Genomic DNA, 20,710 nt, shown 5'->3' with positions numbered 1-20,710 from the left:
TAATAACACAAGAGAGCACAAGCAGAAAATGTGCATTCAAAAGGATTTTTTCAAAGATATAAACTCAAATGTAGCTCTATTACGACAGGTCCAAATAGCCCAGCAGATAGCAGCAATGCCAACAGTGTGGAACACCTCTCCTTCCGGGAAGAAGGAATGGCACCATGAATAGGCTTGCCAAAGATTGTTAGGGCATAGATCAGTCGTCCCAAACATACATGCCACGACCCTCCAGGTCACCCTGGCTATTGGGCAAGTGAAGAACAGGTGCTGAGAAGTCTAACGATCTGCATTTTATATACATACAAAATCCATACAATTCAAACAGGAAATTCCAATCTTGTCCTGTTGAAAGAAATCATAACTCACCCTCAAAAATAAAAAAGATTGTCACTCGCTCGCCCACTGCCGATGCTAGACGAATATACCACAGACTAGATAGAAGCCTTGCCGACCTTGCTTACAAGAAACGGCGTGTGTATACAAGCTGCCCCAAATCCGAAGCGGTCTCAAACCGGTACTACAAACACTAGTATTACTAGTACTAATTAATTGACGCAAATGCATTGTACTACAGACCCAACACCCCTACCAGCTGTTGTGTACTCCTGGTCCTGGATTGGAAATGTTATGTTCAAAAACCGTCAACTTGGCCCTTGAGGGGTTGAGGAGAGACTACAAAATGTACCACTAGCTAGTGTATATAAAATGTACCACCAGCTAGTGTATACTTCCACCATATGCAAATACAAAATGTAAGCTCGTGGGGGGAGCTCAGATGCACGAGCAATTAATCAACTGTCACCGGAGACCACACCCCAAGTGGTGATACTAGTTTAGTCGCCTACCTGGTCAGGAAACTTAATTAATTTACCTGTTGTATGCATAAACAAAACTGTGCTTGACTAGGGAACAACACGCCATTGTGTTGGGTTGGGTGCCATCACGTCCAAGTAAAGTACCCCTGACACCCGATTGCTTGGTTAATTAGGGTAAAAGTAAATAAGAAAGCATGGGCGGGACATGCGGGTACCACCACAATGCACAAGCCCAAATTGCATATATGTTTTCTTTTGCCATTGCCTATAGTTGTTATGATCATTTATGCCAGCTGATTTGATAATTAAGTATTACTTATTAGCTTGATCATTGCCCCTTGTATTGTCTCTCAAAACTGAAGTACAAATACCTAGCCTAATTGCCCTCGAATTAGACTAGTTAGTTTGCTCTAGGTACCAATCCAATAATAGTATACCTCATAAGTTGTGCCCCTAGCTACCCTTAGACTTGTAAGGCCACCTGGTCATTTCTCTTCTCCTGCTTGCATCCAATTTAGTTAACCCCCAATCAATCAACTCGACACCAATTTCAATGTTTATCTCTCATTATTTATTTGTTTACTCCCTCTATATATAGCTCAAAGAGTTGGCATCTGATAATGTCCATGCACAACTGCCATTTCTTCCGAGTAATGTGAAAAAGTAAATCAACAGTTGACCTTGTCGTTTGTCGACCCTCGCTTAACTCTAGAGCTCATCATCATCATCTGGCATGTATACTTGTATAGTGCCATTGGCTTATACCTGCAAGTGGCACCAATTATCTAGTATCTAGGCAGTACCAACTACATGCATAAAAGTCAACACAAGGAAATTCGCGTGAAAACTACAAAGATCCTACCCATGTATAGTTTACATGTTCGGTGTCAGGGCACTCCGTCAACTATTTGTATATAATCCCAACTTGAAGAGGAAAAATGCATGTGGACTACTCCCTCCGTTCCTAAATATTTGTCTTTCTAGAGATTTCAACAAGTGACTACATACGGAGCAAAATGAATGAACCTATACTCTAAAATATGTCTACATACATCCGTATGATGTAGTCCATTTGAAATGTCTAAAAAGACAAATATTTAGGAACGGAGGGAGTACATAATAAGGCACATATAGACATCCAACTAGTGCCAACAAGATCAACAAGCTTAGAAGCAGTAAATTTAGTGCAACTTGTGGCATTAATTAAACTCCTTTTTTGGTTCCTTATTATTAGAGGGAAATGACGACTCTTCTCCTCAGGTTAATGCAAGCTAACATTACATCAGAAATGTACAGTTTTCTTTTGAAAAGAATTGAGAAGCAAATGATTTGTCCGCATGATTTTATGATCAATTGAGCTGCAACTTCCACTGTGCATTGGGGTAAAAAAGGATCAATGGAAAAAAGTATGGTCAAGTTTACATTTGTACTTCCTTTTGATCCAAAATATAGGATTTTTAAGGCTATCGCATTAATTTGGTCTCCGTGGATAATTTCACCATCCATGTGTATGTGATGCTAAAAATAAATTACATATAAAAATAGGTTTCATGATACATTTAGCAATATCGAATCGATATTATTGATGCTGCCATTTTTTATAAATGGTCAAAACTTAGGAATATATAACTAACAAAATTCTAGAAGACCGCATTTTGGAATAAAGTACATGATTTTATTAGCCAAATTGCTAGTGTTGCTTGTGTCACCCAACTGCCTCTGTCCATACCAAATAAAACATGTCCATCCATTGTCTATGAAATTAATTATGTCCCTCTTTATTTCCACAAAATGTAAAATTTGGAGGATAACAAAACTAGGAACCAAACAGTACCTGGTCGGATTGCAATGCAATACCATAAACCGTCGCCGACCCGATCTTTGGTTACAACAAACAACTAAACCCGATGTGGTTTTGGCCATGCAGCGCATTACACACCTACCTACCAACCTAAATTGACAGTATGGCCCTTGAGAGTTGAGTCTACATCACCACTAGCATGTACTAATATAATCTTCATTTGAAGGAAACTAATGCAAGTTGGTCTCAGATGCATGACCAACGAAATAAACTAGGCAATGGAGATCAGTCAAGTGGTGATTCATAGTTTACTCACCTGAGGTGTGATTGGCCAGAATCTCCTGGTCAGGAAACTTTACTTGATTATTATTAGACATATAAATAACAAAACCCTTGTGCTTCACCAGGGAACAACCTTTGGGTGCGGCCAAGTCCAGGTAAAGTGGAGGTGAGGTGACCTAAACAACATTTATAAGGGTGATCCCAACTTGAAGATGAAAAATGTCGTGTGGACTACATAATAAGGCAGATATATACATCCAACTAGTGCCAACAAGATCAACAAGCCCATAAGCAGTAAATATAATGCAACTTGTAGCATTAACTAAATTCCATTTTGAATGCTTATAATTAGAGCAATATGATGACTCTTCTCCTCAGTGCAAGCTAACGTTTCATCATAAACCTAATGGTTTCTTTCAAAAAGAATTGAGAACCAAATGATTTTTCCGCGTGATTCTATGATCAATTAAGCTGCAACTTTCACTATATGCTTTAGGGTAAAATCGGATCCATGGAAAAAAGTATGGTCAACTTTACATTTTGTACTTCTCTTTGATCCAAATTATAGGCTTTTTAAGGATATCGACCAATTCGGTCTACGTGATGGTACTTACGCCATCCATGTGTATGTGATGTTAAAAATAAATTATGTATAAAACCTATATTCCACGGTACATTTAGGAATATCAATTTGATGCTGCCATTTTTATAAATAGTCAAAACTTAGAGAGCGGCGTTTTGGCTCCTAGGTGCATATGCACCCATTGTCAAAATACACATTTCGTAAAGTTGAAAAATTCGGAACAAAAATCTCGCGTGTATATCCGGACATTTTATGTGCGTTCACAAGGTTTCGGTGAAAAAAGACATTTTTTGTGGCTTGTGTAAAAAAGATAAAGAAACGCCTCGTGAATAGTTAGAATGAAGCATCGGAAATTGTCTTTTTTACACAAGCCACAAAAAACGTTGTTTTTCACCGAAACCTTGTGAACGCACATAAAATGTCCGGATATACACGCGGGATTTTTGTTCCGAATTTTTCAACTCCTCAAAATATGTATTTCAACAATGGGTGCATATGCACCTAGGAGCCAAAGGCAATTACCGCAAAACTTAGGAATATATAGCTAACGAAACGCTAGAAGACCCACATTTTGGGTCAAAGAAGTACATGATTTTATTAGCCAAATTTCTAATGATGCTTGTGCATGCAAACTGCCGGTCCATACTAAATAGAACATGTCCATCTATCGTCTATGAAATACGTCCCTCTCTATTTCCACAAAATATAGAATTTGGAGGATTCTGAAACCAGGAACCAAATAATACCTGGCAGGATTGGCAATTCAATACCACAAACTATTGCCGACCTGATCTTGGTTACTCCAATGTGGTTTTGAACCATGCAGCGCATTACACACCTACCTACCAACCTAAATTGGGAGTCTAGCCCTTGAGAGTTGAGTCGCCATCACTAGTAGCATGTATTATAATCTTCATTGTAAGGAAACTAATCCAAGTTGGTTTTAGATGCATCGCCAGCTAATTAAACTAGGCCATGGAGATCAGCCAAGTGGTGTTTCATAGAATACTGACCTGAGGTGATTGGTCAGGAAACTTTACTTGATTGTTATTAGACATATAAATAACTAAACCCCTTGTGTTTCACCAGGGAACAACCTTCGGGTGCGACCAAGTCCAGGTAAAGTGGAGGTGAGGTGAGGTCACCAAACCAAATAACCGGCTTAACAAGTCATGTTGTACTACTAACCAGATGTTGTAGGGAAACTAACGAAATGTTTAATTAGCTAGCTCCTAATTGCTCGATTGATTAGGGTATTTGCTCGGACAAGTGGATGACAAGCCTACCACCACAGATGCACACACCCAAATCGCACATTATTTTTCCTTTTTGTCATTTGCTATAATTTTTTATGCACTTGTACAAGCTCGCAATACTTCTCCTGGCCTAGTTGCATCAACAAACTAAGTAATATACACAAGGCACCAGCTCAACAACAGCTAGTCCTAGTGTTTTCTACTGCTACTATAAGACTTGTACTAGCATTTGGTTAGTTCTACAGCTTGCATCCCATCTAATTAATCCTAATTAACCAACTCCATCACTATTTTTGAGATGATTGTCTCTATATGTACATGTGTTAAATATACTCCTGGCATCTACTCCCTCCGTTCCTAAATATTTGTCTTTTTAGAGATTTCAAATGGACTACCACATACGGATGTATATAGACATATTTTAGAGTGTAGATTCACTCATTTTGCTCCGTATGTAGTCACTTGTTGAAATCTCTAGAAGGACAAATATTTAGGAACAGAGGGAGTACTACGTCTATCGAAATTGTCGTTTACCAGTGTTATTAGCTATCACAAGGACTTTTCTTGCAAATGTGGCAGAGTTAATTTTACTGTGAATAGCAGTTGACCTCCATAAGCAACCACCATCTGGCTCTTTTATACTGCAAATGGCAAATTATCTATCAATGCACATCTGTCGCATCGATGGCTTAACTACTTGGTTTAACTTGGCGAGGACCTGTTCCTTTGATCTTCACCAATCTGTCGAATTGACTTATATCGACTTTGTTGTCGGTTTCTTCTGTAAAAGTAAATAATTCGCTTGAAATTGCTCTGGGCCTCATGGTTTCACATTCACCTGCTTCCTAATTAACATGAAATTAAGCGTGGCACGTCACACGTAATACTACATATAAGCAGCTTAGTTAAGGATGCATTTGGACCGTCGATCCGAAGAATCAACGGCTGAGATTTACCCCGTGGTGTGTATGCCTGGCATACGGAGAGTCAACGCGTGAAGGGTAGACGACTTGGCGGGAAATCACAAAGATCCCATGCTTGCTACTCTATATATAAACACACATGTGCAGGTGCACTTATGCATCATAATTCAGAACAAGATAGGCATAAGTTGAGAGTTGCAGCGAATCAATGGCGTTGACGGCCGCATGGGAGAGCAGAGGGGCAGCGCAAGAGGGGGGAGGAGGAGGAGTCGAGCTGGCGCGCAGCGGCAAGGGTAGCAATGGCGAAGAGAGGATCAGGCGGGAGCACATGTTCGACAAGGTGGTGACGCCGAGCGACGTGGGCAAGCTGAACCGGCTGGTGGTGCCGAAGCAGTTCGCGGAGCGGCACATCCTCCCGCGGCTGCTCGGCGGCGCGGCGAGGGCGGCCTGCCCGGGCGCCGTGCTACGGTTCGAGGACGGCCGCGGCGGGGGGAAGGCGTGGGCGTTCCGCTTCTCCTACTGGGGCAGCAGCCAGAGCTACGTCATGACCAAAGGGTGGAGCGCCTTCGTCCGCGACCGCCGCCTCGCCGCCGGCGACACCGTCTCCTTCTGCCGCGCCGGCGCACGCCTCTTCATCGACTGCCGACGGCGTGGCGCCGGAATAGTAGCCTCGGCGCCGGTGACACGCCTCCTCGTGCCAGCGGTGGTGCCGCGAGTTGTCACGCTCATGCCGCAGCGGTCGACGCCCTCAGACGAGAGGGCGCCGCGCGGCCGGTGCGTCCGGCTGTTCGGCGTGGACCTCGAGCTCGCCGGCGCCCAGCCGCTGCCGCTGGATTTGCAGCTAGCTTTGATGAGAAGATGACCTCCGCTTGTGCTTCCAGTTTTAGTAAATTGAGCTCCAGTTTATAGCAGATTATTAGATAATCAACGCAAGAAGGGATCTTGTCATCACAAAATAAGATGAAATTGTGTCCATGTAGCGAAAATATATATTAGAGCACATGCACCCAGGCCCTCTCTATCTAGCCATCCATTTCCTGCTTTAAGATTTGTGTAAATACATTTCTCTTTTTTGTTTTTCCCACATAGAATATATCTTGAAGTTCAAACCTATACAACGTGACAAAGCTTTCTGAGTAGAATCTAGGATAAATCGTACAGATTTTTTTGTCAAACATAAATATACAAAATACGTTTTGTTTGATTAAAAAAAATCATATTTTTAGTATTTACGTCGGACAAAAAATTCTGAAAGATTTATCCTAGATTCTAGTTAGAAAGCTTTGCCATCCTGCATAGGTTTGAACTTCAAGATATGTTCTATGTGGGAGAAGCAAAAAAGAGAAAATTTCATATAGAAACTTAGTTGTGTCGCACCGATCTTAAAGCGATATTGAAGAGGTAGGATAGCAGGGCCTGGGTGCAAGTGCTCTAAAAATCCACGTCCGTCCATGTAGTGCATGTTTGTCCATGAAGATATCAAGTTCGCACGGTTGAATAGTTCAATTATTTCGATCGATCACTTTAAATATAATCCATCCCCTAAATCTAACTCCGATTAAAATTTGTCCATGTATATAACAAGTGGAGCCAAGAATGGTTTTGTGCATCACAATGATGCAGGGATGGGGTTTAAGGGCATCTCCAACACGCACCCTCAAAACGCCCGCAAATCGTGTGGACCGAGGTGTCGGAACGCTGGAATCCATCCAACAGGGTACCCCATCGGTCCACAAACGCGCCCGGCTGTCCGAAATCCCGCAATCCAGACGCAAAGCAAAATGAGCTTTGCGGGCTTCTGGACAGCCACCACGTACGCATCTAACCGCCAAATTCCTCCCCAAAATACTCTCAGCATAAAAAATGCTCTTCGCGTGAAGTAGGTGTCCCATGTTCATGCTAGTCAGGCTGTTGCAGAGAGGACGTGACTCCACATGGCATTGATGTCGGTCAAAGCGACACAACCAGACAAGCAGGCGGCCCTGCTTCAATGCTGACGTGGCGACCGAGAAGCCTACTCTCTGGTGCACCGCATTGAAGCCAGTGGGGCACTGACGGCACATATGATGGAGGCAGCTGTTGGGGATGGTAAGTTCCTTTTGGCATTAGGAGTGCGCAAAATTTCCCAACTACTGAGGAGGGTTTCTTAATTAGCTACACAATATATCTATTGGCCTGTTTTTAAATGTGTTAGAGTGCTCTTACTCCCTGTAATTACAGTTTTTGGATGAGTTGGAGATACCCTCACAATGCAAGTATCATGTATTTTAACCTAAATAAAAAGGATGATGTTGCAGGGCAGTTAAGGATATGAGAGTACAATACTATAGGCCGTCAAACATGAAAAGTTCATAAGAAATAAATCAAACCACAACTTTATATTGGGTGAGTAAATGCAATGAGAATATGATACTAATGTACACAGCAAAATCCTATGTATTGATCTATGCTACTCAGTGGCCGTCCTAGGAGGTGCCACAATGTACATGTACAAGGTATAGCCAATATAATTTAAATACACTAATTCAAATTTATGAGTATACACTACAAGTAGTTTAATTTGGTCTAGATATCATCCTAATTTCAACAAATAGTCCTAATTAATAATAAGATGTTCAATAATTATAACTAAGTATATATTCGCCGCACGAGTACAAATTATAGATTGGCCAACTACCACTCTCACCTCACTCAAATTGTCTCAATCCAGATTAGAACTTACACCTCCATCGTCTTTAAAATCTGACCCCCTTTTCTTTCTCAAAATATAAACTTCTGGGTGTCAAACCAAAAACCAAATATTACGCATAAGTCCTTCGGAGAATTGTGCGCCCCTTTGACATGCTGGTCGTGATGGACCTTAGTCCCATTTGTGATGAGCTATTTCAGCCATATGTGATGAGGTATTTTGTAGCAGTGATAGTACTTGCTTAGGATGCAATGCAATACCACAAATAGTTGCTGACCTAATCTTGGTTACAAGAAACAACTAAACTCAGTATGGTTTTGGACAAGACAAGGGACCTGAATGGTTCTAGAAATTAATACTTTTTGCAGGCAAGTGTAGTGCATTACACACCTAAACCCTGCATGCAGTGATTAATATTGCCGACTTGGACCTTGAGAGTTGAGACTACATCACCACTAGCATGTAGTATAATCTTCAACTATAATCAAATCAATGCAACTTCAAATTGGGGGAGGGGGGAGGTGTTTGAGATGCACGCCCAACTAAATAAACTAGGCCACTGGAGATCAACCAAGTGGTGGTTCACACTCGGTTACCTAAGGTTTGGTGGTTCATAGTTTAGTCACCCGAGGTTTGATTCGCTAGAATCTCCTGATCAGGAAACTTTATTTGATTTCTATTTCACATATAATAATTAAACTCTTGTGCTTCACCAGGGGACAACCTTTGGGTGTGACCATGTCCAAGTGTAGAGGGGGGGTGACCTAAGTGACATTTCCATGGGTGACGTCACAAAGCCAATAAACCTGCTTAATTATTATGTTGTAGTACTAACCAAATGTTTAACTAGCTCTCTTGATTGATAAGGGTATTAACGATGGTTGGGCTGGGGCAGGAGGATGATAAGCCTACCACTACAAATGCACATACCCAAATTGCACATTAATTTTCATTTTGTCACTGACCATATAATTTTGTTGCCAATTATGAAAGCCAACAAATAATTATCCTGGCCTAGTTGCATCAAGAAGCTGACTAATTGCTACACACACAAAAAAAGTAACCAACTAATTTGCATCAATAAACAGAAACATGCTTGTAAGTGCATTACGTCAGTTCAGCAACTTGCACCTCTCAAATTAACCCTAATTAACCATATTTATCACTAATTTCTTTATGATATGTAAATATAGCTTAAATATATATACTAGGTATGTACTCTTACATGTGTGTATTGTGTGTCACAAAGTCTTTTCTTCCAAATGCAACAAATCTAACTAACTAACCATTGACATCCTTAATTATTCTGTGCTAGCTCATTTGTCTCCAAACTTATCATCATCTCGCCCTTATATAGTATGTGCAACTGGTAATTATCTATTCATGCACAGTTGTCGCATTGATGGCTTAATCACCTAGTTTAGCATGACCAAGACTTGTTCCTTGGATATTCACCAATCTACCGCTTTGACTTGTATCGACTTCATCGCTCTTTTGGTTTCCGATGTACAAATAATTAGCTTGAAACTCAGTTAGTCACATTCTGTACTCCATGGTTTCAAATTCACATGCTTCCTAATTAACATGAAACTAAAGTGTGACACATCACACATACATGAAGGTTATTTGCATCGATCGATGTAGAGACGCGGGGGGTTTTCAGTCTTTCTAGAGAAAAAACATCACGTACATACATCAACAGTTAATAAGGGTGCGTGTAGACCATACATACGTCCGATGATCAGAAGGATCGACGGCTGAGATCAACAACATGTATATACCTAGGAAGGAAAGTCAACGAATCCAGGTCATTCGAGCGCCTAACATTCTTATTTGTAGCTCTTCATCATCGAAGAGGACCCACGCAAATCCAGGTCAAGTGCAGCTAATATTGATGCAAATTCCATGCAAAATACTGCAAACTAACCCCTTGTCGACCTTAGAACTTACAACAAGAAACTGATCCAAATCCAAACTTTTGGGCTGGACAGGGGACTTAAGCACACTCCTACAAAGTAATCATACTATTAATATTGGTGCAAATGCATTGCACTGCATTACAAACCTAAGGGACCTACCGTACTTGCACTGAACTGGATTGAAATGGAATATTGAAAGCTGTCAATTTGGACCTTGAGAGTTGAGTAGAGACTACAATATTTAATCACAAGCTAGTATATTCTTTAACTATATGCAACCACAGCCAAGTGGTGATTCTTAGTTTAGTCGCCTACCTGGCTAGGAATCCTTACTTATTGCATAGTTGCGTACATAAAAAAGGTGCTTGACCGAGTCCAAGTAAAGTGGAGGTGATATAAACCTTATTTTTCAAGGATGGTGTCATCACCAAGCCTCTACCTTCTGGCGTCCAATGGCTTCATTGATTCGGGTAATAAGGATATTAAGAATGTATGGGACATGAGGATGCATGCATGACAAGCACACCACCACAATGCACAAACTGAAAATTGCATATTTTCTTTTTGGCATAGACTGTTTTATGCTCAATCATGCAAGCTAATACAATAATTAAGTGCTTATTCATAGCCCCTTATATTGTTTCTCAAAAGGAAAATACGAAAAAATAGCTAGCTTGTTCCTCTGGTCTAATTGCATACAAATTAGAATAATCAATTAATTTATTCTATGTACCAACCCAATAATAGTACTTGTAGTAAGTTGCACTGCTAACAAGACTTGTACATCCATCTGGCCAGTTCTCTTCTCCAGCTTGTATCTCATCTAGTTGACCCTAGTTATTCAACCTACCACTAATTTTGCTGTTGATCTCACTTTTTTTACTCCCTCCGTCCAAAATATAGTTTTGCTCGTCTCTGTATATAGCTCAAAGAACAGGCATCTGGTTCCCAATCGCCATTTTCTCCCAAAGAATGTGAAAGTTCATTAGCAGTTGACCTTATCGTTCACAAATCCTGGATTGTCTCTAGAGCTTATCATCATCATTTGGCATGTTACATGTATAGTGCCACTGGCTTATACCTGCAAGTGGCACAAATTATGTAGTACTTATATGCTGTATCTATACACCTTGGGCGATCACATACATGGCAGCATGACTTCTCATCACATGATATTTTTTTAAGGGTAACCAAATGGCTTCAACAACTAAACTTGACCATGTCCTTTTCTCGCAATTATATTTTTCACAAATCGAATGCGTTAAAGAAAAATGCTCCAACCCTCGCAAAAAAAAGGTCTGAAAACATGATGATGCATGCATGACCCGTAGAGTTGTAGACCGTACATCTGATGATCAGAAGGAAAAAAAGACTGGGATTGACCGCCTAACATAGATGAGTACCATGCATGGAAGCCAACGCATGGACGACTTCATGCGAAAATTACAAGTCACCTCCATGTAAGGCAGCTCCGATCCATATGTAACTCGGTCAGCTATCCGTATAATATATACAAATTCCTCAATTCAACTTGAAGATGAAATATGTCATGTGGGATATATGTAAAAGGCCAATATATGCATTCAACTAGTACCAACAATCTCAACAAGGAGAGTCAATTCAGAGCAAACAGTTTAATGCAACTTGTGGCGTTAATCTATTCTTACGGTTGCTTATAATTACGGCCATATGATGCATGTTCTCCGTAAGGTCAAGGTGTCATCATCAGGTAAGCTGCAATTTCCATTTTACTTGTATCAATCATTTCAGTCCCTACATAGTACTTTCACCATCTGTGCCAACATGCATGTTCCTCGCATAAAAATAATTATATTGTAAAACCTAAATTCATGATATTTTTTGAATTTTTTTATTGATGCTACTGTTTTTTAATAAACAATCAAACTAAGAAGTATTTAACCTATAGAAATGCTAAAAGACCCTTATTTTGTCAGAGAAGTACAAGATTCTACTAACCCCGCTCATGTCACTCAAAAATTGTATCAATCTTCAATCTAGATTAAACAAAACATGTTCGTCCATTGTCTACAAAATCTGACCTTTTTTAACAAAACATAAAGTTTCTAGTAGTAAGAAACCAGACAAAAGGTATACAACTGACCCCACATCGCACAGATTATTTCATCCGCGTGTGATGTTGCCCCACATCCAACATGTTTGTGGTGATGGACCCTAATATTGTTTGCGACGAGGTATTTCAACCGTGTGTGAGGTATTCTGTTGCAGTGATATTATTTGTCTAGGTCGCAATGGAATACCACAAATCGTTACCGACCGGATCTTGGTTACAAGAAACAACTAAACTCAATGTGGTATTGGACTAGTCAAGGGACCTGAATGATATTGCAGATTAAGTAATTAATATAATTTTTGGAGGCAAATGCAGTGCATTACACACCTAAAATCCTACCTGTAGTGATCAGTATTGACAACCCGGCCCTTGAGAGTTGAAGCTACATCACTACTAGCATGTCCTCTAATATTCAACTATAATCAAATTAGTGCAAGTTCATGGGAGGAGGTGGTCTGAGATGCATATAACAAACTAGTTAAACCAGGCTACTTGAGGTCAGCCAATTGGTGGTTCATAGTTTACTCACCTAAGGTTTTATTGGCTAGAATCTCCTGGTCAAGGAGTTTCTTTTTCGAGGAATAATAATGAAAACAGTGTGCTTCACGAGGGAACAACCTACTTTCGGGTCTGACAAGGCCAGGTAAAATGGAGGTGACATAAACCACGTTTTAAAGGATGATGTCACGAAACCAATTAACCGGCTTAATTATTATGTTGTCCTACTAACAAAATGAATTAGCTAGCTCCTAGCTAATTCTTTTGGAATTGTTTGGATTGCTTACCACATATGTCACGTGGTAGCTCCTAGCTAATTCTTGATTAGGGTATTAACAATGGCTAGCTGGGGCAGCAGAATGACAAGCCTACCACCACAAATGCACATATCCAAGTTGCGCATTAATTCTCATTTTGTCATTGGCTGTTCAATTTTGTAGTCGGTTATGCAAGCTCACAATAATTATCCTGGCCACGTTGCATCAAGAAAGTAACTAATTTGCATCAAGAAATGAACTAGTATAAGGCTTGTAAGTGCATTTGGCAACACCAAAAAATAGCTTGCATCCCATCTAATTAACCAACTCAATCAATGTTTTTGACGATTATATCTATATATTGCATATATATAGCTCAAATATATACTTGGCATGTACCGTCTGTCCCAGTTATATACTCCCTCTCTGTCCCAGTTGTCCTCTACATGTGTGCATAATCTGTCGCAAAGCCTTATCTTGCAAATGCAACAAATATCGCTAACAAGCCTTAATTATTCACATCTAGTACGTGCAAATGGTAATTATCTATCAATGAGCAGCTGTCGCATTGATGGCTTAATCACGTGGTTTAGCATGACCAAGACTTGTTCGTTGGATTTTCACCAATCTCTACCACGTTGACTTGTATCGACTTCATCATTCTTTTGGTCTTCGATGTAAAAATAATTACTACTCCGTAGATTGAAACTCAATTAGTCACACTCTCCGCTCCATGGCTTCACATGCACCTGCTTCCTCCTAATTAATAACATGAATTTAAGCGCGGTATGTCACACATACATGAACATGAAGGTTTCGTGCATCAATCGATGTAGAGGTTGTGTGCATCTTTCGAGAAAAACAGAACATCACACAAACATATGGCAACAATGAATATGGGTGCATGTAGACATATGTCCAATGATCAGAAAGATCGACGGCTGAGATCAACCGCATGTATGTACAGTACCAAGCAAGGAAGGTAACGCATGCAGGATAATTCGTAGCACGATTGGGATTAGAATCTAAGAATCAAACCGATGCCCAAGGACTTGGCTGAACTAACTGCCGGTGCCGCCGTCCTTGTTCAAGGACGGCAGCGGTGGCGGCAAAGCTTGGGAGTTCCGCATCTCCTACTGGGGCAGCAGCCAGAGCTACGTCATGAGCAAAGGGCGCTAGCCTCTTCATCTGCCGCCGCATCGGCGGCGCCAGAGTAGTACCCTCGGCATCGGCGACACGCCTACTTCTGCGAGCAGCGGTGCCACAAGTCTACACACTCACGACACAGCAAACAACGACAGACATACCAAAGGGTCAGGGCTTCACACGAGCGGCTGTTCGATGAAACCATTATGATGACATGAAAAAGGGCGCTAAGACGCAGACATGACGAATACTAAGCATTGTTCATCCAGCGCGGACGGCATCGCCTACATGATCTCTACTCAAAGGCCTCTACTCAAAGGCCCACTGGTTCTCCCTGCGGATCTCCTCCTCCTCCTCGGGCGTGAAGTCGTTCTTGATGTTGAAGGTCTTGCGGATCTCCTCCGGGGTCTTGCCCTTGATCATGTCCGCAACCGTCTGGCAGGTCAGGTCCAGCAGCCCCTTGATGTTGAGGAAGTTTGCGGCCTGAGAGGGGGCAAAAGGGGCAAAAAGAATAGCAGCGTGTCAGAGAAGCATTCATTTATTTACAAAAACATAATAGCTAATTAGACATTCTACATGAACGTTTTTGCAGCAAGAGAAAAAAGACACAAAACAAGGCATGCGTTGATCAATAAATATCGATTCAAATCCCAGAACATGGATCAAGATCCACAGTCAAAAGAAAATAACATAACTGTGATAAAGCAGAGTCAGAGCTGATACTACTACATTCTTGCAGAAAAGATGATAACTGTAGATTGGATAAATTTTCGAAATTCATGCATGGGTTCAGATGACAAGCACCACTTCTCTGAACGCACTGGCAACTGTACGCATCAGCTATCACTATGTATGGAAAAGGGAAGCCAGACAGAACATGGGATCAGCGGCGAGCAGTGTATGATTTTGGATTATATTATGTAGATGCAACATCTGAGATACAACCCTATCTAGAATGAAACAACATAGCAGTAACAACAAAACAAGTCCAGAGCGATACTACTGAACACCGCGGAAAAGCTATCACCAAGCACAAGAACAGGCATAATGTGGTCATTTAGCTACCACTATGTAATGTATGTAATGTGGCTAGCACACCACAATCAGGCAGCCGTGATAGATAGAAGAAGGCATGCAAAGTCGGATCGAGAAGATTAGACAGGATAATACAGACATGGATGCAAGGTTCGAAACAATAGTTTAATTGTGTAATTCAGCATCACTATGTAAAAAGCACAATTAACAGTAAACCAATTGCTAGATAAACAACAGCGCGTATATTATTGTCCTGTGTGTTTTTGATGTTTCCACAAGTTGATCACAGAGAAACTTACATTCTCTACCACTCGCGCAATTAACTGGCACAATGATAGTGCATCTAATAAGTTGGCATGGATGACAATCGATTGTTCACAGGTTACTAACAACAACAATTGTATACAGTGAAGCATACCAGACCACAAGATCATGGAACGGTCCCTGTGTACATCGAATACAATCTCCAGATTGCAGAGTAGGACGACCGCACGGGCCAATCATGCAAACCCTAACCTAATCCGCTCGAATCTAATCTGGCTCGATGACGGCGCGAGCAGCCCGTCCAACCTAATCTAGACAGCAGCAAGACGGGCAGACCAATCTCGATCTTCAAGGGGAACAGCATCAGGAAACAAAGAGTAGATCTGGGGGAAGGAAGGGGGATCGAGGGATTTGGTTCATACCAGGATGAGGTCGAAGAGGGTGGTCTGGTCGACCTTGACGAACTCGGCGTCCCAGTTCTTGAGGTCCTCGGCGGGGGGCGCGGCGGCGTCGGGCGCGGCGGCCCCGGCGGCGGCGGCGTCGGCGGGTTTGGCCTGGACGTGCTTGTTGCAGTACTCGATGACCTTGGAGAGGATCTTGGAGGTGACGTTGGGGAGCGGGATGCCGTTGTCGGCGCAGTCGTCCTCGATCATGTGCCGGATGGTCTGCGACTCCATGGCCACCGCCTCCTCCACCTCGAACTCCTCCCCGTCCGAGCTCTTGAGCGTCACCATCTTCTTCTCGCCGGCGTCTCCCGCGGCCGCCATCGCTGCTGGATCCGGGCTGGGGGTGGGATCGGGGGCGGACGGATCGGGGATTGGGGATTGGGGAGGAGACGCGGCGACGGCGGCGGAGGAGGAAAAGATTGGAGCTTTGTTTCTTGCGGTGTGGGTTGGGCCGGGTGGGGTATCTATTTATTTATTTTTTAGGGGATTTTAGAGATGGGGCACCACCACGTGGACGGATATCTTGCCTAACGTAATGAAAACAAATACCAAGCCCAACCAAATTTGGACCAGAGTCGATGATGATGGTATGTCTGTCATCATTCGTGCGGCCCATCACCCCTGCCTCCTCCCGCCGGCCATGGATCTTGATCTGGCGTGGTGGGCGTTGCAGCACCGTTCGCCCCAACGCCAGGCATGCCTTCTCTTCGTCGCGGTTGTCCAACACCACCACGACCCCCCTTCTTCGGGTCATCTCCTCCGCGCCCCTTCCCCGTCTCCTCCTACGCCGACCTCCACAAATACGTCTCTGACATCATAGTTCGTCGACGCATCTCCCATGTCCTCCTCTGTCCGAGCAGTCCCACTGCCCACCATCACCACCACCTCCCCCTCCTCCTCCTCCTCGATGACAGGAAAAACCTAGCAATATGAGGAAGAGGAAACGCGGTGGTGGGGGAAGAGAGGAAAAGATGAGTGCTTTGGTGTTGGATGGGTTGGGCTTCAGGGTCGGGTTGGGGTATTTATTAGGGGCAGGTTGGGCAACACGTGGACAAATAGAGTATCGTACCTCACAAAGAAGCGGAGACGAATAATTACGAAATCAGATTTGGACCGTATAGATGGATTAATCATTGATGAAAGTTAAATCTTGGGATATTGTTATATTTGTGGTTTCCTAATTTGGCTTCTGCTTGAGCAATAAAGTTTGTCATATGCACTGAAATTTAAGTTTATGTGATGAAGAAGGTTGTATGATAAGTTGACAACACTAATAGAAGGGCCCATGCGTTGTAACATAGACATACATCTCTTGGGTTCTCAATGTAGCCATGTTGATGCTCTCGATCTTCTTGGGCTAGGCATAGTGTTAGAGCTTGATGCTCCTCCTTGAATATTCTTGTGCACATGGGTGCTCATTCCACCAGGTATAACAGTCTCATCTGCGTGCGACAAGTGCGAAGTTGCCAAAGACAACAGGAACATCATCGTTGCCAGCGACACTCATCCTAAGGCGATATTCAAAACCATGGGAAACCACATTTACTATATCAGACCCTCTCAAACCAACGGTCAGAACTACATAAACACCTAACGGGATCCTAACATGCAAGTCAAGCATTATATATTCACACATATATAACCGAAATTACAAGCCAGAAGCAAACAATCCAGTAGCATCAACTAACTACAGGATGAACTCTAAGAAATAGAGATGACTCATTCACAAATTGGTGCATGTCCCAAATGCAACCAAGAATGTGTACATGATCTGGCCTCTTGCCATCTCTGGCCCTGGCCGGCTAGCGTCTTTTCAAATGACTATCGGCTTTCGGATGCGAATGTCACGGTTGACTCATGCTAATCGATGTGTGATCCAAGCATGGGCATTCCACTGACTCACCATCTCAAATTAGGTGGCACATATTAATGATGGCTATTGTCTGTTGATGGAAGCCGCTTGGGTTCGGTTTTGACGACCACAAAATCGCAGTCGGTGAGGACGCTCTAAGACACTTTGATCTAGTGTCTGTGTTCGGATGGCGAGGGTCATTGTTTGGGAGGTAGACAGAGAGAAGAGAGCTGCATGTGCATCTCCCCTGACAAAAGGTGGTCCTCTGGGCCCATTAATCTGACACTGATTTGACTAAAGAGAAAGATACGAGAACTACACTACTACTATACATCTGGGTGGGCCATAGCTTCACACGAATCTCAGAAAATGCAAGCGGCATGAGATCTACCGCTAGGTACCATCACCACTCAAAATGACTTTGCGTTTCTAATATGACGTAGGCACTCGGAGAGAGAGGGCTCGAAGAGGATAGCCCAATGGGCTGGGATGCTTGAATTTGTGTGGTGCCATAGGCCACTGAAAGGCCCACAGTTGCATTATTCGCCATTTGCAGGCCCGTCCAATAGTCATGTTGGTTCATCATGCTGACATCTCCCACTTGTTTTTATTCCTTTTTAATCTTCAGAAAAATATGAAATAAATATAATAAAAAATCAGTTTACATAATTTATTTTCTAAGTGTCCATCATGAAAAATTCACATGTAGTGTAAAAAACATCCTCTCAACTTTTAGAAAAATTGTGTATCAAAAAAAAAGATTAAGAGTTTAAAAAAGATGTATGCAACATTTTTCCAAATTTTATACAATATAAAAAATGTTCGTGTATTTCAAAAATATATTCGTAGCAATAGAAAAATGTATGCCATATTAAAAATAGCGTTTCAACAAGTGTTTTAAAAAATTGTAAAATGTTTGAAAACTGTAATAAAATGTTAGCATAGTTTAGAAAATGTTTCTTATGATTCAAAGAATGTTACCTCATGTATTTGAATTTTTAACACACATTTCAATTTTTAACACATATTTAAAAATATGTATTTGAAAATATGTTAATAATGTATTTGGAAAATATAAGACGTGTATAAATGTTTTAGTTGTATATAAAAATGACAATTTGTGTGGAAAAAGTAGACATTAAAACATATGCTTGAAAATATTTTAGTCATGTATTTGAAAAAGAATTAAGCATGTTATTAAAACTGTAATTGATATACACAAAAAATATTACAATGTCTATAAAAAATAGACATTTGTCTGAAAAACTAAAAACAAAAACAGAGAACCCAATGAAAACCGAATGAAGAAAAAAAAGAAAACTGAAGAAAACTAGAAAAGTAAATAGGAAAGAGGAGTACCGCAGAAAACCATAGAAAAACAGATGCAAAATAGTGAAAAAACGATAAAAAACACTGGAAAAAAAAACCTTGCCTGTAAGCTACAGTACTGAGCCGGCGTAGTAGCACTACACTAGAGAGCAGGACCTATTACATCTCGCAGCGCGCGAGAAGTAGCTCCTGAGAACAATGGATGGGCTGGCCCAGATTAGGAGCGAGTATAGCTAGAGAGTTGTTTCTACTGCTTTTCAATAAAGTTTAGTTTTCCTTTAATAAAATAATACGATTATTTAATTCAAAAGGTGAACAATTTTTGAAATTTAATAAAATTTATATAAAAACCAGAACCCTTTTAATAAAAAGTGAGAATTGTTTTTCAAAAATATGAACATTTAATAATATGATTATTTAATACAAAAGGTGATTTGTTTTTGAAATTTAATAACATTTATGTAAAAACTAGAACCCATTTTATAAAAAGTGAGCATTTTTTTCAAAAACATGAACGTTTTCTAAACCAATTTGTGAATATTTTTAATATGGAATACAGTTCCTAAAATGTTTATATTTCCCTGGGCCACCATGTTAGGCTTGTTAAGCCCAAATGGGTCACTAATGCAGTTATGGTGATCAATAAATAAAGCCTGGTAGCTTTTAAAAAAAGGTATATTGCCCTTAACACAATATTTGGTGTTTTCTATTTGCACATTCTGAAAATAAGGAAATGTAAATAGATAAAAAGGGGATACACAACAAGTTAAATCTTCAGAAAATAAAAGCAGATAAATGTGTAGTTTTTCACATTGTTCAATCCTATTGGTCCATGTGGTGTTTCTCTTGGAGATTTTGTGACAAAGCCTCAAGTTCAGATGAGATACTAGCATTTGCCGAATACCGGCTTATGAATGTTTACATTTTATGAAGGAAATGAGAAATTAGGACGCCATTATGGTACACTTTTGGTATGATTTAAAAGGCATATGGTCGGGTGGAATTGAGCTATCTCGAGGCCACCACGATAAAAATGGCTTTTCATCATAATTTTGAATCCTTTGTTTTTATGAGGGTGGTTTTGCGGCGACCTTTTGGTGTTATACAATGGTGAAAACTAAAGACTTTCGTCCATCAAGGGAGACAAAGCCGTGTATCATACATCGAGGACCTGGCACCACGACAATGCCAGCGAGCACTTTTTTGCCAATGGTCGCGCAAATCATTAAATTCGATTTCTTTGAACACTTCACCTTGTGTCGCTTGTGGGCATGGCGCCACGAGCAGTACGAAAACTTCAGGGTTCGCTCCGCATATATGATGCTTGTTAATTCACACACAAAAAAAAATGCTTGAAGGTTGGCTCGACGGTAGGCAGGCAAGCTAATCGGTGGCGAGAGATCCGCCGCCACACTGGCTTCGGCGGACCCTCGGCTCTGGGAGGAAGCTCCCATGTCGACGGTGGCCGGGACACTTTTGTGGCCATGAGAGATACTTGTTGGATTCGATGGACACTTGAA

General features: G+C 41.4%; 2 protein-coding genes across 2 annotated transcripts; one reads left to right on the top strand and one right to left on the bottom strand.

Moving 5' to 3' along the window:
* The first annotated feature begins 5,871 nt into the window (after window positions 1-5,871).
* Window positions 5,872-6,525, top strand: LOC123084502 (B3 domain-containing protein Os06g0107800-like). The gene has a single exon (XM_044506071.1). It carries the CDS (start codon window positions 5,872-5,874, stop codon window positions 6,523-6,525), a length of 654 nt encoding a protein of 217 aa, XP_044362006.1.
* A 7,897-nt stretch (window positions 6,526-14,422) lies between these two features.
* On the bottom strand, window positions 14,423-16,460 carry LOC123088499 (SKP1-like protein 1). The gene is made up of 2 exons (XM_044510701.1): window positions 15,986-16,460; window positions 14,423-14,747 (listed from the first exon to the last, which is right to left on the bottom strand). Exons 1-2 carry the CDS (start codon window positions 16,328-16,330, stop codon window positions 14,574-14,576), a joined length of 519 nt encoding a protein of 172 aa, XP_044366636.1. The 5' UTR covers window positions 16,331-16,460; the 3' UTR covers window positions 14,423-14,573.
* Between the last annotated feature and the right edge of the window lie 4,250 nt (window positions 16,461-20,710).

This window comes from Triticum aestivum, chromosome 4A, assembly GCF_018294505.1.
Source record: "Triticum aestivum cultivar Chinese Spring chromosome 4A, IWGSC CS RefSeq v2.1, whole genome shotgun sequence".
Taxonomy (NCBI): domain Eukaryota; kingdom Viridiplantae; phylum Streptophyta; class Magnoliopsida; order Poales; family Poaceae; genus Triticum; species Triticum aestivum.
This window is presented reverse-complemented; position numbering and strand designations above follow the sequence as displayed.

Coding starts and splice junctions, on each gene's coding strand:
- LOC123084502 (XM_044506071.1), top strand. CDS start 5,872: ATGGCGTTGACGGCCGCATGGGAGAGCAGAGGGGCAGCGCAAGAGGGG.
- LOC123088499 (XM_044510701.1), bottom strand. CDS start 16,330: ATGGCGGCCGCGGGAGACGCCGGCGAGAAGAAGATGGTGACGCTCAAG. Junction 14,748..15,985: donor CCCTCTTCGACCTCATCCTG/GTATGAACCAAA, acceptor GCCCCCTCTCAG/GCCGCAAACTTCCTCAACAT.